The 14,201-nt window shown below is 42.3% G+C and overlaps 1 protein-coding gene across 3 annotated transcripts in view; it reads right to left on the reverse strand.

The window, feature by feature from the left end:
- PLEK (pleckstrin) overlaps nucleotides 1–14,201 on the reverse strand; it is a 23,869-nt gene that overhangs the window by 4,903 nt on the left and 4,765 nt on the right. For all 3 annotated transcript variants that reach the window (XM_009325009.1, XM_009325008.1, XM_009325007.1), the window contains exons 4-8: nucleotides 10,407–10,562; nucleotides 4,936–5,117; nucleotides 3,609–3,700; nucleotides 2,674–2,858; nucleotides 260–364 (exon numbers count right to left, since the gene is read on the reverse strand). In XM_009325009.1, coding sequence (XP_009323284.1) covers nucleotides 260–364; nucleotides 2,674–2,858; nucleotides 3,609–3,700; nucleotides 4,936–5,117; nucleotides 10,407–10,562 — 720 coding nt within the window. The remainder of the gene's footprint in view (nucleotides 1–259; nucleotides 365–2,673; nucleotides 2,859–3,608; nucleotides 3,701–4,935; nucleotides 5,118–10,406; nucleotides 10,563–14,201) is intronic.

The raw sequence follows: 14,201 nt of genomic DNA on the forward strand, positions 1-14,201 counted from the left end.
ACTCTTTCCTAATTAAAACTATAAACTGCCTTATTTTGTAATAAGAGCAATAAACCTTGCAATGTTGGGCAACAGCTTGCTGTCATGCTACAGCAAGCTTTCTTTGTGCAAAGGCAAGAGGGACAGAGGTGAAACCTGTCAAGTGTGGAGATGGCATAGGCTAGTTTCTCTCTTCTCTAAAGCTTTTAGGTGTAAAAGAGTAATCTTGTATCCATGCAACATCATCCCAGTGACAGGATGGAACACATACAATACTGACCTGTTTCAGCAAACATCCTTGTTTGACTACTATGCCTCTGAATTCTTCTTTCAGGACCACATCATCATCACTAGAATTTCCCTCGCAGAAAAACCCACTGTCTGGCTGCACGACCACAAGAGAAAATTCAAAAGTTACACAGCTGCTGCTGCTGCATGTTTATGTACATGTACAAATCTGGCTTCTCTTTGGCTTCCCTCCACCCTGGTTTTTGCCACCCAAAAAATCAACCCTTTTACTGGAAAAATCTCCCAATGAAGTTGAGGAGCTCTCCAAGTCACCACGGAAGCGTTTCAGTGTGAGGTAGGACTACACCAATGAGTCTCAGGGCATCTGAAAAGAGCTGGAGCATCTGTCTATATGTCAGTGTCTCCATTCTCCATGATTTTTGGTGTCACATTTCCTCCATGATGGTCAGGCTGCCTCAATCCCATGTTGTCACAGGGTTTTGAATGCACAGACAGCAGTTCATATAAAGTGATGCCAGCACAGCCAATACACTCCAGGCTGGCCATCTCTGCACCCAACAGACCCTTCCTCTTCCTCCATCCATCACAACCATCTAGAATTTGGGAAGAAGAAATGCTCCATCTAGGCTGCCTTCTCCAACAACAAGAACTGGCCCTAGTTTTTTAAATTCACGATTTTCTATAGCTGTGATGATGTGATGTGTGCACTGAGCATAGGCTGTCTCAGGATCCATGCATCACATCCATTCCACACCAGATAAATTGTGATGCTACTTACTGAAACCTTACACTGTTCAAATGATGTAAATGTAGGCAACCATTCGTATGGCTTAGAGTAAACATCTGTGCTGCCTACTTGTATGATAGCAAGTCAGACATTGACCTCCTGTGGCATCCTTACATCACATTGGTATTGAATCAAACTAGAAACAAGCTGAAAGCAAGCAGAGCGCACATGGGCTGCTAGGAGAAGTGTCCCAGGTAGCCAGGAACTGTGATGGCCACAAGGCTGCCTTCACTAGCAGTGTCTCTGCTTCCACTGCTGCACAGGTAAAGTCTCCTTACCAGGGACACATTCTGGGAAAACAAATGAAGCAATGGGAGATTCATTTTGCTGAAGTCGAGTGATTCTATGTGGTAACTATAAACAGAATTGTAATATTTAAGCATTTTACTTGACAGAAGGCATACTTTTATTACTTCATTACTTATGAACATAAGTTCATAAGCCAAATGTATTTAAAATAGTATTTGACTGTGATTGCGATATTGCAAGTTCTTCAAATCAATGTACAGAATATGAAGCAATAAATTGAAAAGGTTGGGTAAGCTACCCAGGACAGGTGTTTATCCTGGTTTTGGCTGGGATAGAGTTAATTTTCTTCCTAGTAGCTGGTACAGTGCTGTGTTTTGGATTTAGTACAAGAATGATGTTGATAACACACCGATGTTTTAGTTGTTGCTAAGTCGTGCTTATGCTAGTCAAGGACTTTTCAGCTTCTCATGCCCTGCCAGCACGAAGCTGGGAGGGGGCACAGCCAGGACAGCTGACCCAAACTGGCCAAAGGGCTATTCCATACCATGTGACATCATGCTCAGTATATAAACCGGGGGAAGTTAACCTGGGGGCAGTGACCGCTGCTCGGGGACTGGCTGGGCATCAGTCAGCGGGTGGTGAGCAATTGCATTGTGCATCACTTACTTTGTATATTCTTTTATCATTATTATTATAATTATTATTTTCCCTTCCTTTTCTGTTTTTTCCTATTATACTGATATATCAGTATATTTCCTATATACTGATTTTTCCTATTATACTGTCTTTATCTCAACCCACAAATTTTTTTTTTTTCTCTCCGATTCTCTCACTGGGAGGTGGGGAGTGAGCAAACGGCTGTGTGGTGTTTAGCTGCCTGCTGGGTTAAACCACAACAGTGTTATTGGCAGATACTAAAAACTTTTGCTTCTCTGCTCACAGGCAAGCTCTGTGTGTGTGTGTGTGTGTGTGTGCGTGCGCACATGCGCTGAGTCAGATTTGATGGCTCTGCACAAAAATGGGTTTGCACCTCGTGCCACTCTGAGAAGCCCCATGATAATGAATTACTCTCTTCCCTTGCACTGAATCATCAGGTGAACTGATGGCTAAATTCTGGTCGCTGGTGAAATTACCAGGAACAAAGTCTAAGTTAAAAAGAACCCAGCTCGACCTCAGAACTCAGTTCACACTTAGAAGAGTGCCAGAAAAAAAAAGTCCTGCTTACAAATATTAAAGTGAGCCAGTTCATTCTGAGTATCACGTAGAGAAAGACAATTAACATAGATCTCTCCATTTCTGTACAATCTTTCCTCCAGGACTTAAGAAACCCAACAAGAAGCCTGAGAAAAGCAGAGCATCAGCAAGTCTGGGACAATAAAAAAGAAAAAACAACAGAATACAATACTTACGAAGTAATAGTAGGCATCGCTAAGATCTAAGAAGGGGGTGTCTGACAGTCCCTCAGCAGCAGTCTTGGACGTATCCCCTGCAGGCTGTAGGTAGCCTTCACTCAAGAGGCAAGAGGCAAGCATGAGACCTTCTTTGCGATTTCGGATGGAGTTGCTAGACACCAGCCAGTCAATCACAGAGGTGCCTGGTTACAAAGGAACAAACAATATCAGCCACAAACGAAGACAGACACGAAGAAGCCTAAAAATACACAGGCAACAAGCCTACTCCATCAATTCATCAATCTCCTGAAAGATGTTCTTAGTGACAACACAGAGAGCTAATCCAGAAAGATTCCTGGGTCATCCAGTGAGGTACAGCTGATCCAACTGATGGCAGGGGCCAGTACAAGTCTTGAACACTGTACCTGAGGGAGAAGAGAGCTGGGAGGGGATGAAGGGCTGAGCTGGGAAGCCTCAGGGACAGGGACTGGGGAAGTATGAAGGACAGCCACGCCTGGAGAAGGCAGTCTTCCAGGCTGCTATGTTAACTGACACAGTGCTGTCGAAACAGGGTGACTTTCAACTCTAGCACCTACGGATTTGACTTGGAGCAGGACAGGAATTACAATGTGACACAGTTTGTTGATGAAAAATTCAGAAAGGAATAATTCTTCTGGAGTTAAGTGTTTCATGCAATTTTGTACAAAGATCTACTGCAATCTTTCCGGCACTGGTTAAATTCTTCCTCCTCTCTTGCTTACCATGGCCATAACTGAACGCTTTTTCAAGCTTCATCCCTTGAGCACCTCCTGTATTGGTCAAGAAAACATCCGCCAGGTTTTCTTCTCAAAATTCTCTGTGCTCTACAGGGCTTAGAGCTGTTTTATCTATCTTTAGCCTCTCATCCCTGTGCTCCCTTTATTGTATGGAAAAGAGGGACAACAGCTCCTTACCTGTAAAGCAGTGATTGAACACTTTTTTATCTTTTTCCAGCTTCAACTCCTTTATTCCCTTTTCAGGGTCTTTCATTGAGAGGTACAGAGCACTGTGCATAAAAAGAACCACAGAAACTGTTAGCAAATAAAAAGCTTTAGCCAGTTCGTACAATAATATCATTGTCATTCACGAGGTCTTGATGTTTTGATGGCATATTGCTCTCTGCAGAGCTATAGCATGGCTCAGTTTAATCTCCTGAAAAATTTACGTTGCAAAGCCTGGAGGCCTTTGTGACATCACTGTCACAGCTGCAGGAGCAGAGTGGGGAGCGCACAAATGGCTCACCACACCCCCATATTTTGAGAATGGAACAACTTGGGGTGACTGTAGTGTGAACAGAGGAACACCCACTGCTGAGGCACCTTCACAGGGCCCCACAGCCTTGGCGCCAATAGGGGAGCGCATTGCTTTGCGCTATGTTCCCCCAAAGGTCCTTGGCTGAGCAGAAAACCTGTCACTGTGACACCTCCAAGTCCTGCATGCTCTCAGAGGACCTAAGTAACCTCAGTGAACCCTGGTGTGACTTCCTTCCTCCCACCCGCTTTTCACTTGCTCAGAACTCTCATCCCTTGGAACTCTGGAATGACAAGAAGGATGAATATTAAATGTTACAGGCTAAGTCCTTTGGCCTGTTAGTCAGGGTGATCCTCTGCTGAAGCCTGTGAAGTCAGATTTAGTTGGATCGTGGCTCTGTGCAGTTTTACTGTCTCGTAAGGAGCACTGCAGGCTCATTTGTATCTTGGTATTTAATTCTCAGAGGCAAAAAATAAGTTGTCCTTAATTTTTTAAAGTACTGACAAACAGATGGCTTCCTCTGTGTGTGCCCTTTCTCTCTTCTTCTCCCTTTGCCAGTTCCAAGTTCTCTGGCAGGCACACCACTCTCCTCTCACCATCCAAAAATTACGCTAACATCAGCGTTTCTCCAGAAAGCAAACAAAAGGTTTAAAATATTTTTGCAATAAATTATATATTGTATAAAAATGCCTCTCCTGGAAGAATCACACTTTGGCTGGGGTCTCCTTTTGTACTGCAGTGTGCTTCTTATCAGCAAAATCCTTTGATAAATAAGTACGCTTTGGTAAAAGATGATGTATTAAAAATGATCTTCCCAGTTCTGATCACTAGCTCATTTCTGCCACATTGTACGCTCTGAAACTGTTAGTCATGCAGAACGGACTGAGTGAAACCAGAGAGGTAGCATGGACAGACAAGCTCATAGCTCTTCCAGACCGAGGTTACATATCTGGCACACTGCCTGCGGATAGAAGTAAATAGGGAACAAACCTCAGGTTGATTGTTTCAGGCAGTCTGATAGACTTTCTTGTGGATTTTCTGGCAAACCTTTGGCCTCCATCTATGCAATGAATTGCTTTCTTGATATCCCGTACCCAGGCATCTCTCTCCTCCAGGTAGGCAGCTTGAAAAAAGTGGTCCTGCTGCTTGGCCGCAGTGAGCTTGAAGACAAACTGGAATGATAAATGATGTTTTTTTTAAAAGTTACTTTGGTGTAGCCAGTTGGGCACGATTAACCTAGTACCACCACAACATACAGCCTACCTGTGCCTAAGGGACTATGGAAAGTGCCTTAGAGCCACAGTCAAATTAAAAAAAACTCTGAAGAAAAACATGAACTGGCAGTGCAGGTAACTGAGTCCTTTTGTTATTTCCCCGTGAGCGATCCTGATGTTGTCAGTACAGCCAAGGTGAGTAGCACTGATATAGCCGTTGACTTTTTTTGCTGGGAAGTTCAACACAGCTGAAAGGCTGAAGTGCCCAGCCTCTGCAGGCTTACAGTGGGTGTGAATTTGTCTTAATGTTTAGAGAGATGTGGTCAGTCTGAAGAAGGAAAAAAACCCACATCACATTGCTCAGCTACTGATTCACAAGGGGAGAAAATGTCACAGCCACGTTGGAGAGTAGCTGAACACGTGCAGCCTAGCAAACCTTTAAGGGCTTGGTAGAGAGATGATCCCTACTACTAGACATCCAACCCTTGGCTACACCTTATGATCCCTACCTATCTAAACACACTAGCAACAATGGAAAGACTGTATTTCCCAAAAATGAGAAAAGATCCTTTAAAGGTAGTTCTAAGCAGAAAAAAACAACACCTGAAAAAAAAACCCTACAATGTTCACACTGTTTGATCTCAGTTTCATCCAGTGATCTTTTGGATGGAAAATCTGGATCTAATTACTCAGGCCAAGAGGGTTTCCACTTCCTCTAAAATATAGTTCCCCATAAGTGGAACTGTAATTTGTTCTGTAGTTGTATTAGAATAAATACAACAGGTTCTGACTCAGCAGGCATCTAAAAATGACAGGCTAATCAGCAAGCAAACAGCATGGCTTTATGAGGGCAAGTAAAGCAGAGATTATCGTCAAAGAGCAGAGCGTGGTGAATCTACAGCAATGAAATCAAAACACTGAATGAATCTACTGAAGCCCATGTTTGTAAACGGCACATTTCTGCACATCCCTAATATGCATCTTCCAGACTGTTGCCAATGGGAAAAATTCTGACACCCTGAAATTGCGCAGAAGTCCCGCTGACTTTCATGGAAGACAGATTTCAAATTTACAGAGCAGTGGGTCCTCAAAAATCCGTTTCAGACAGAAAAGTAACTACTTATCTGACACTGTTCCTATTTCCAGCCACACCCACCTTTTCTATTATGCAGTAAAGAGCTACATCCTGAAAAATCAATGTACAGTGCATGTGAAAAGCAAACAGACAGATCTCTCCAAATCCCAATATCCAAGAGTCATGCTAATACACCAGATTAACAGAATGAAATATCAAAGCATTAAAGCAAGCTTTTACCAAAGGAAAAATCAGCATTCTTGAAGCCAAAGAGCTGAGAAGCAACGTACAGTGAAATGCTAAAGAAGAGTTTTCATTATCAGTACACAGAGGAGACTGGGAAAGCTCTTTCTCTTAACTTTAGGTTTTAGAAAGCTAGGCCACTAAGCTAGACATCCAGGCTTCCTCTGAAATTGGTGAACAGCTTGAGTCTCCAGTCCTGGAAGTGACCAAGTCTCCCTCTGATGATGCAGATCTGTTTGTGCTTTTGAGAAAATTAGACCATTAGACTGAACTAAACACCAACATTTTAGATAGTCAGATTCATTTGTCCTAACTTAAACTATGAGCAACCATACACGATAATGCTATCCACAGGAAAGCCATGGGGAAAATAGAGAAAGCACAAGTATAGCAGAATTAACATCCCATTAGGCAATGATCAAACTTCAGATCAAGAACAGCGAACAGTGGTGAATGCATTTTGAAATAAAACCTCAAAATATGCAGTTGCAGCCTCTTCTGAAGAGGCTATATCTCTGTTTAAAAAAAATCCAAGATTGCTTCCTTTCCCCTCAGCACTTGCTTTTTGCAATTGATTCAGTAAATTAGTAATTAGCGTGTTGGTGATGTGCCCTGAGGTTTCAAGCCCGGCCCTGATGCAGATACACAAGCCGATTCAAAAAGCTGAAATCTAACCAGATGAATATAAAAGTCTGCTCATGGCTCAATAGTCCCTGCTCCAAAACTGGGCCCAAGTGAGTGAGACTGGACTTAAAACTGACCTAATGACAATTATCCCACTTTTCACCCTACAGAATTCCTGCCCTAAAAATATACTTTCATTTCTAGCCATATGAAGTAAATGTATGCAAACCACTAAGAACCAGAATAATTCCCGTAAGAGGAAGAACTGTATGTTTTGGCACATAACCAAAGAGAAGGCAGGATGGAATGCAGAGGCATTGGATTCAGCAGTATAGTAAAGCTGTAAAATGTAAAATACAAAAATCGAGATATTACATTTTCAAGGAATACATGTAGAAATTTAGGTTTAATCATATTGGGCAGTAACTACTTGTAAGAACAATCCCAGTGATGGCATTGCTCATATGAATGAGCTTGTTGCAGTTTTGACTGTTTGAACAGTGCAAATTTTAAGAAAAAATACGTCTCCAGGGCTATTGGTCTATGGACTTGCAGAATGATCTCACCAACAGGAGGATCTGCTCCAACATCTGCTGAAGTCATCTGGATCGCTTCCACTGACTTCAGCAAACTCTGCATTAGATCTTACTTATGAAAAAGTGTTTTGGGTGCCTCAACCCCAGGTCTGAGATCCTTCCTTTTTCCTCTATTCTCCCTCAGAAAAGGCCCCAGCAACTAAAATGAAACATAGTGTAAAACTCATAATGTAAAATGAAGCATAATGTAAAACTCATTGCAGTCAAAGGAATGATCCTCAAAGACTTCATCACCCTTCACTACAGATGCAACGTATCTTCTGCAAACTGGTACATCCTCAAGCAACCCTTTGGGCAGGTGAGGATCTCTCTCACTCTGCCTTCAGCAGACATCAGGTACTTCAGACCTCTCTGCCTATTTTGTAGAATGCACATACGCTGGTGAATTACCTTTTCATTATTGTTAAATGTGTTACTGTTACTGACATTTCCAAGCAACTACTACAGACCAATACTGATGTCAGTGCCTCTGTGGGAGTTAAAAAAACCAAACCAAAAAAAACACCCAAATACAAAACTGTTTGGAAAGGAATGCTTTGTGAGAAAAACTTAATTTCTGCCATTATAATGTAGGATCTATGATACTCTTGAACATAGTACCTTTCTCCCCATGCATTATACCTCATGTATAGGGTAAGGAGTGCTGTGCTGAGGCTTGTTAATTAGATAATGTAGGAACATGGTTTCAAATCAGCACAATTAGAACTAAATGTGTGCAGATATACTTAATTTCTGTTCCTTTATTTGGCTTTTTAATGTTCCTGCTCTGTGCTCTAGTCGCTAGACGTAATTATGCTTCACCTTTATTATTCATGGTTTGCAAAAGATGTAAAGCCAAGTGCTGTAACAAAGAGCTCCCAGCCCGCGCCCAGGCAATGCACTGACACACAGCCAAGCTGGCTGAAGCAGAAGGTCAGATCCGAAGCTGCAGGGGTTAAGCAGTACGGTTTGCTTAGCCATGCCCAAGGGTGGCTCAGGCAGGGGCTGTTAGCAATAAGGAAGAGTAAATGGGCTTGACCAGCAGGCAGTCTCAAACCCTTCTGAATCAGTTGGACAATCACCCTCACCAGCTCAGGGATCAAAAAAACCTATGACCGGCATGGGGTGGGAATGCATGATCATGCAATTCTCCTCCCAAGCATGATAAAAGTCTCCTTCTGTGGACAACTCCCAGTACCTAGAGAGAGCTAGGAAGAGCAGGTAGCTCTTGATGATCCTGCTCTGGGTGGGATTTCCAAGGTAATGGCCCTCTAAAACCTTTTGTTCCCAGGAGAAGCAGCACGGGATTAACAGCAATCTTTATTCTCTGCCCCATCCTTTTATTGTGCTGCCTCAAAGAGAGTTTTTACGTTAAGAGCCCCTTTTTCTTAACAGAAGTAAGTCTAAAAAGACTCCATAAGAATCAACTTTTTTTTTCATATAAATATGGGGTCTGCACAAAGAAGAAAAAAAAAATAAAAGAAAGAAAGAAGTAGAAGAAAGAAAAGAAGAAAGGAAGGAAAAAGGAAAGCCAGCAGGTCCAAACCTGACACCAGGGACCCGGACTCCACTTACCACAAAACCTAAGGACAGGTATAATTCTCCTCACTTTACTCATATGACAAAGTGAAGCTTGCTCTCTCGTGCACTCTCTTACACTTTCTTTCTATTTTTCTAATGCTCTCAGAGACTTCTATCTTTAGTCAGGCATCCTTGCAGTAAATTCCTTTAAACTGTAATTGGATAATCTTCCAGATTCTGGGGGACCACTTTGTCAGAGGGATTCCTGGGGGTATAATGCCTATTTGATGAAACTGAGTTGCTGAAATAACAAATGACTGACTAAAGATATGATTCTTTGCTCATACTAGCAATCCTGTTTTACCAACAACTATTTTTCAGGAACTCTATAACAAAATATGTATGCTCGTACATTTATCTTCCTGTATCTATTTTCTGTCAAATAAGACTGAATTTGTGAATATTGAAACACAGGGTGATCTGTGTGTTTCACTGGGAATTGGGACCTCAGTCTGTGCACTTGCTGTCCTTGACCTTAGGGATCCCAAATGTATAGGCAACATTTGAACTACTTTCTCTAAATCAGTTTCGGTTTTTGCTCTCTCTCTGAGTGTAGATGTGACTCTTAGTCACTTGCAAAAGCCCTACAAGTAACAATGCAGTGTGCAATTAACACAGATTGCATGAATGTGAAGTGTGTGGGATCGGGTAGTTACCAAATGTTAATAAAAAGGTTTGGAATTACAGCTTTACTTGGGCATTTGTGTCACAGTATTTATCCCCTTCCTGTCTGAGCAAGCCAGTTGTTGCTCTCTGACAATAAAGAAATGCTTCCACTGCTCATGAAATAGATTTCCACACCTTTATTCTGTGGCAGCTAGATTTATATTTAATACAGGAGTTGCACCATTCAGCTGCTAAGTGACCTCACAACAATATAATTTAGCTCTGCTCTCTGACAGACTCAGAGATTTAAAAAAAAAAAAATCACTTTCCGAGTTACTCCTCTTAAAGTATCCTGAATTTTTCCTAAGTAGTCACACCTTTCAAATACCACACAAATCCAAGCCTGCTTGTGACCTTCTAAGACAAGTGAGAGTTGCCACTAGGATGAGCGTCAGGAATTTGTAATCACCAGCCTTTTGCCCCTTCAGTGCTGCCAGGAGTATAAGTATACCGTCAATCATTGTTATAAAAAAAAGTACTTACCATTCTTTTGCCAAAATCTTGGCATGGGCTGTTAATAGAGCTTCCTTTTAGTGGGACCATCCCTTTGGGGCTGTTGTCAGCTTTCCGCTTGTAAAATTCAATTCCATCTTCTAAGAGCACGACCCACATTGGCTTCCAGGTATTAAACATGCTGCCCTGCATCAATAAATCACTATGTATGTTATGTTCAATAAATCACTCTTCACATGGTATCCACTGAAGATATGACCTTCCAGGGAGTGTCTGACTGATGCTAAAATAATTATAGTTAGTGTCTCAAGGGGAACATACCACAACCGCACCCATCTTACTATGCAGTTAAAAAACATTGTTGTTATTCTTCTGACCACAATTAATTTCCCCTGGTAGTCACCCCAGCCATGAGTTTTTCCAAAATTACATTGCCTGCCCCAGCAGGTGTTTCTTTTCAGTATCAGTTAGTGTCAACTACTGTCTTCAAGATGACGTAGTGGCAATATTATGAATAATCCCCAAAATTTCTGGATGTGAACTGGCACATTAGGACTGTCTTATTAACTTGGGCATCTTGTGCTATATTTAGGACTTGATGCTACGATACAGTCAGTCGTTGAGGCTTAACTGTCTGATAAGAAAGCACACACCTCAGAGGATTTCTAGACATATAAGAACAAACTGTAAGAGTAATGAATAGTTTAAGGGCCTGAGGCTGCAGATCTCCAACTGCTGTGGTGAGGAATTGAAGTGCTTCATTTCATCTTTTAAAGCTTTTACTTCCTATTCCTGAAACACAGCTGTTAGATGCAAGAAATACAGAGATAAAGACAGGGCTGGATCCTACATATAGTGAAACACATGGCAAAACTCTCAGGGACTCGGAGAGTAATGACCTGTTTCTCTGTATTGAGTATGATTAACCGCTAGAATTAAGACTGTTGCACTCTAGCTAGATGACCTCTCTGGTCCTGCCTGCAACCAGCTTCAAAAGTGGTCACAATCCCAGATACCCAAGCGACTCACTGCTCAGCCACATGAACATTTAGATATGCTGAATACCAACAGTTCCTCTGAAGAATTACCAAAGCACAACCAATATTTGTGGGCCCCAAATCAGAGGCCATGCTTCAAAAATACTAGTTTCCCTTGCTCTTTCTGTTACAAAGAGAGACCTAAATTTATCTTCCCCCTCCTACAACTCCATCCACAGCATCCCTGTCCTCTTCAGACCATGGTGCCTGAGCAGTGCTAAAGCTGCAGACAGGAGCAAGGCAGCCACCGTTGTGCTGTGCAAATGGCTTGTTTTGATTTGTTAAACCTGAGAGATGGACAGAGTTAGTTTCATTTGCATTTTGTATTTCTGCAGAAGTGAATGGGACAGAAACATGCAGTCTTTTTCTTTTTTTATTCCCCAAATGAACACTTTGTCACATCCTTTTTTGCTGCCCTACCTCCCAAGAAAGGCCTTTTGCACTCTGAATCAGACCTTAGGTTCAATTACAGGGTGGGGAGGGAAAACTGTCAGCCGAGATCTTACTAAGATCCTCTTATTAAGGACCTGCTTCCAGCCTCTGTAGCTCTCACTGGAAGCAGGAGGTGCCCCACAAATAAATGCTACCTTCCAAAGGAAAGTCACTGCCCTGGGGGTTCTCTGGTAACCCAGCTAAACAGGGCACTACAAAAAAGAGTCTCATCTGGGTACCACATCTGGGTTGACTGCTGTTTTCTTTTGATTCTTTTTTTTTTTAAAGCCATAAGAATTTACCATTTTTTGAGAGCCCAAATTGACCCACTAGTTGATTTTCTGCTAAGAAATCAATTAAGATGATGAGCCAAGAGAGGAAAGAGAAGAACTGTTGCAATTTCCTTTTGTCTGTGGGTTTACCACAGGTTACAGTACTTCTGCTCATAAACAGACAAGTCCAGTACTTGAAGACCAGACTCTGACATGCTCTGCCAATGGAAGCCACCGTGGAACAGAGTTAGACTGGCAGTCTCAGATCCATACCATCAGCAAACCCAAACATGGTCACATTGTTCTCATTTAAAACATCTCATGAAAGACAAGCAAGCAGGGTGCTGGATTTGATTTCCCTGGACTAAAAATCAAATTGTCACACCTACTCCAAAGGCTGCAGATACAGACGGGTGTTCCTTGAATTGCTCTCTGAAATCATTAGCCACTTTAAAAACACACACAACTTCCCTTTGGTAGAACAACTTGTTTTTATAACATCTGCAGCACTACAAGATTAGAAAATGAGCTGTTTCTTATGCTCAGAAGATGACACAAGGTCCCCAAAATATACAAACAGAGGCTTAAGTTGTCCTAAATCAACACAAGTCTGAACCCACATTTACTGGAGGTCACATTGTCCCAGCTAAAGCACTGACCCCCAAGCACAGCACCATTCTCCAGCCTAATGTAAATATCAAGAGGAGAAAGTCAGTGACAAACGGCTTTCACTCTCTGCAAAGAGAGCTGTGGCTGCATGGATGACTCCTTTGGGAGGTCAAATGCTTGGTTTCACTTTACAGGCATAAAGGAGAGGAGAGTACATAATTAGCAAGTAAAGTTAATCAGGAGTATGCTCGTCCTTGCTGGAAGCTCTAGTTGTGGAATTCACAGCCTCACTGATGTATCAAACAGCTTGTACCTGTCTGATCTGTATCTTGTGCTCCTTTTGCCCTCCAGCCCTTCCTGTAGCACACTGCTGCTCCTCACCACCAGCATAAGCTCACTTCTGTAAGGACAGAGCCACCTATGAGGCTGTTCTAGGAAATAGGCACAATTTCCACTTCCCTGTTGCCATTGCAACAGCACCCAGCAGCAATTTCAGTAGTACCTGCACAGAGAGACTTTTTGGGGACCCAGCACCCACAGGAATGTGAGGGACTGACACTAGCACATCCGTATGCATCTTTTCCCCAGCGTACCCAGCTAGGCACACAGTTTGGGATTGTCCCAGTGTCTAAGTTTTCAGCCATTCCCCTGTCATGGAGGAATATAGATCATGAGCCACTTGCTCTATATATCAGGCAATTGGAACTAGAGATCTGCCATCTGCACAGCACAAATTTGGTGCTCTCCTTCCTCATGACAGCATCACTGCAGCTTTGTGATTACTTTATGAACTTCCTTTCAGTGTCAGTGGAAATAAGACTGAGGAGTGGCCTCTTCACAGCACTGATCCCAGATTAGAGATCCCTCCAGCCAGCTGTTCTAATGGGTGAAATTCTCATTTTGATGAGCAGAGACACCATAGAAGAGAGCTCCTCTCTTGCTCCAGGACTGACACTGTTTAGTTAGGCTGCTTTAAGCCAGACTGATCTCACTAAGGATTTAAATGACAGTCAAGGCCTTAACCTACTGGCTCTACCACAAAAGACTCCAGAGCAGAGGTTGCTGTGGGGCAGCGACTGCCTTCCCAAAGAAAGGAAGTGCCCGTGGCCCCACACACTGTCTCTAGGCCAAGGTCATCTGACCTCTTTAACCTCACTATGCTTCCTTGGTGTTTAACTCATCGATTAAGTGCAATCAAATAGGCTGTGGCCATTTCAAGCTGTAACCTGTTTTGCCAAACTTCCACTAAAGGCATTAGGTTACTTAATAAAAATATAAATCTTTTGATCCGAAGGTACATCTGAGAAATATGCAAAATGCCTTATGTAGTATTCTGACAAGATATAACTGCTAGCAAGTACCTCTATAATCACTAACACCACATTGTTCTACTGCTCAAGGAATTCTGTTCATTTGCCTTTTCTTTTTGGAAAAAATGATCCCTTTTTTAATAACTGAAACCAAAGTATGTTTCC

Source organism: Pygoscelis adeliae, unplaced genomic scaffold (assembly GCF_000699105.1).
Source record: "Pygoscelis adeliae isolate BGI_AS28 unplaced genomic scaffold, ASM69910v1 Scaffold46, whole genome shotgun sequence".
NCBI lineage: Eukaryota > Metazoa > Chordata > Aves > Sphenisciformes > Spheniscidae > Pygoscelis > Pygoscelis adeliae.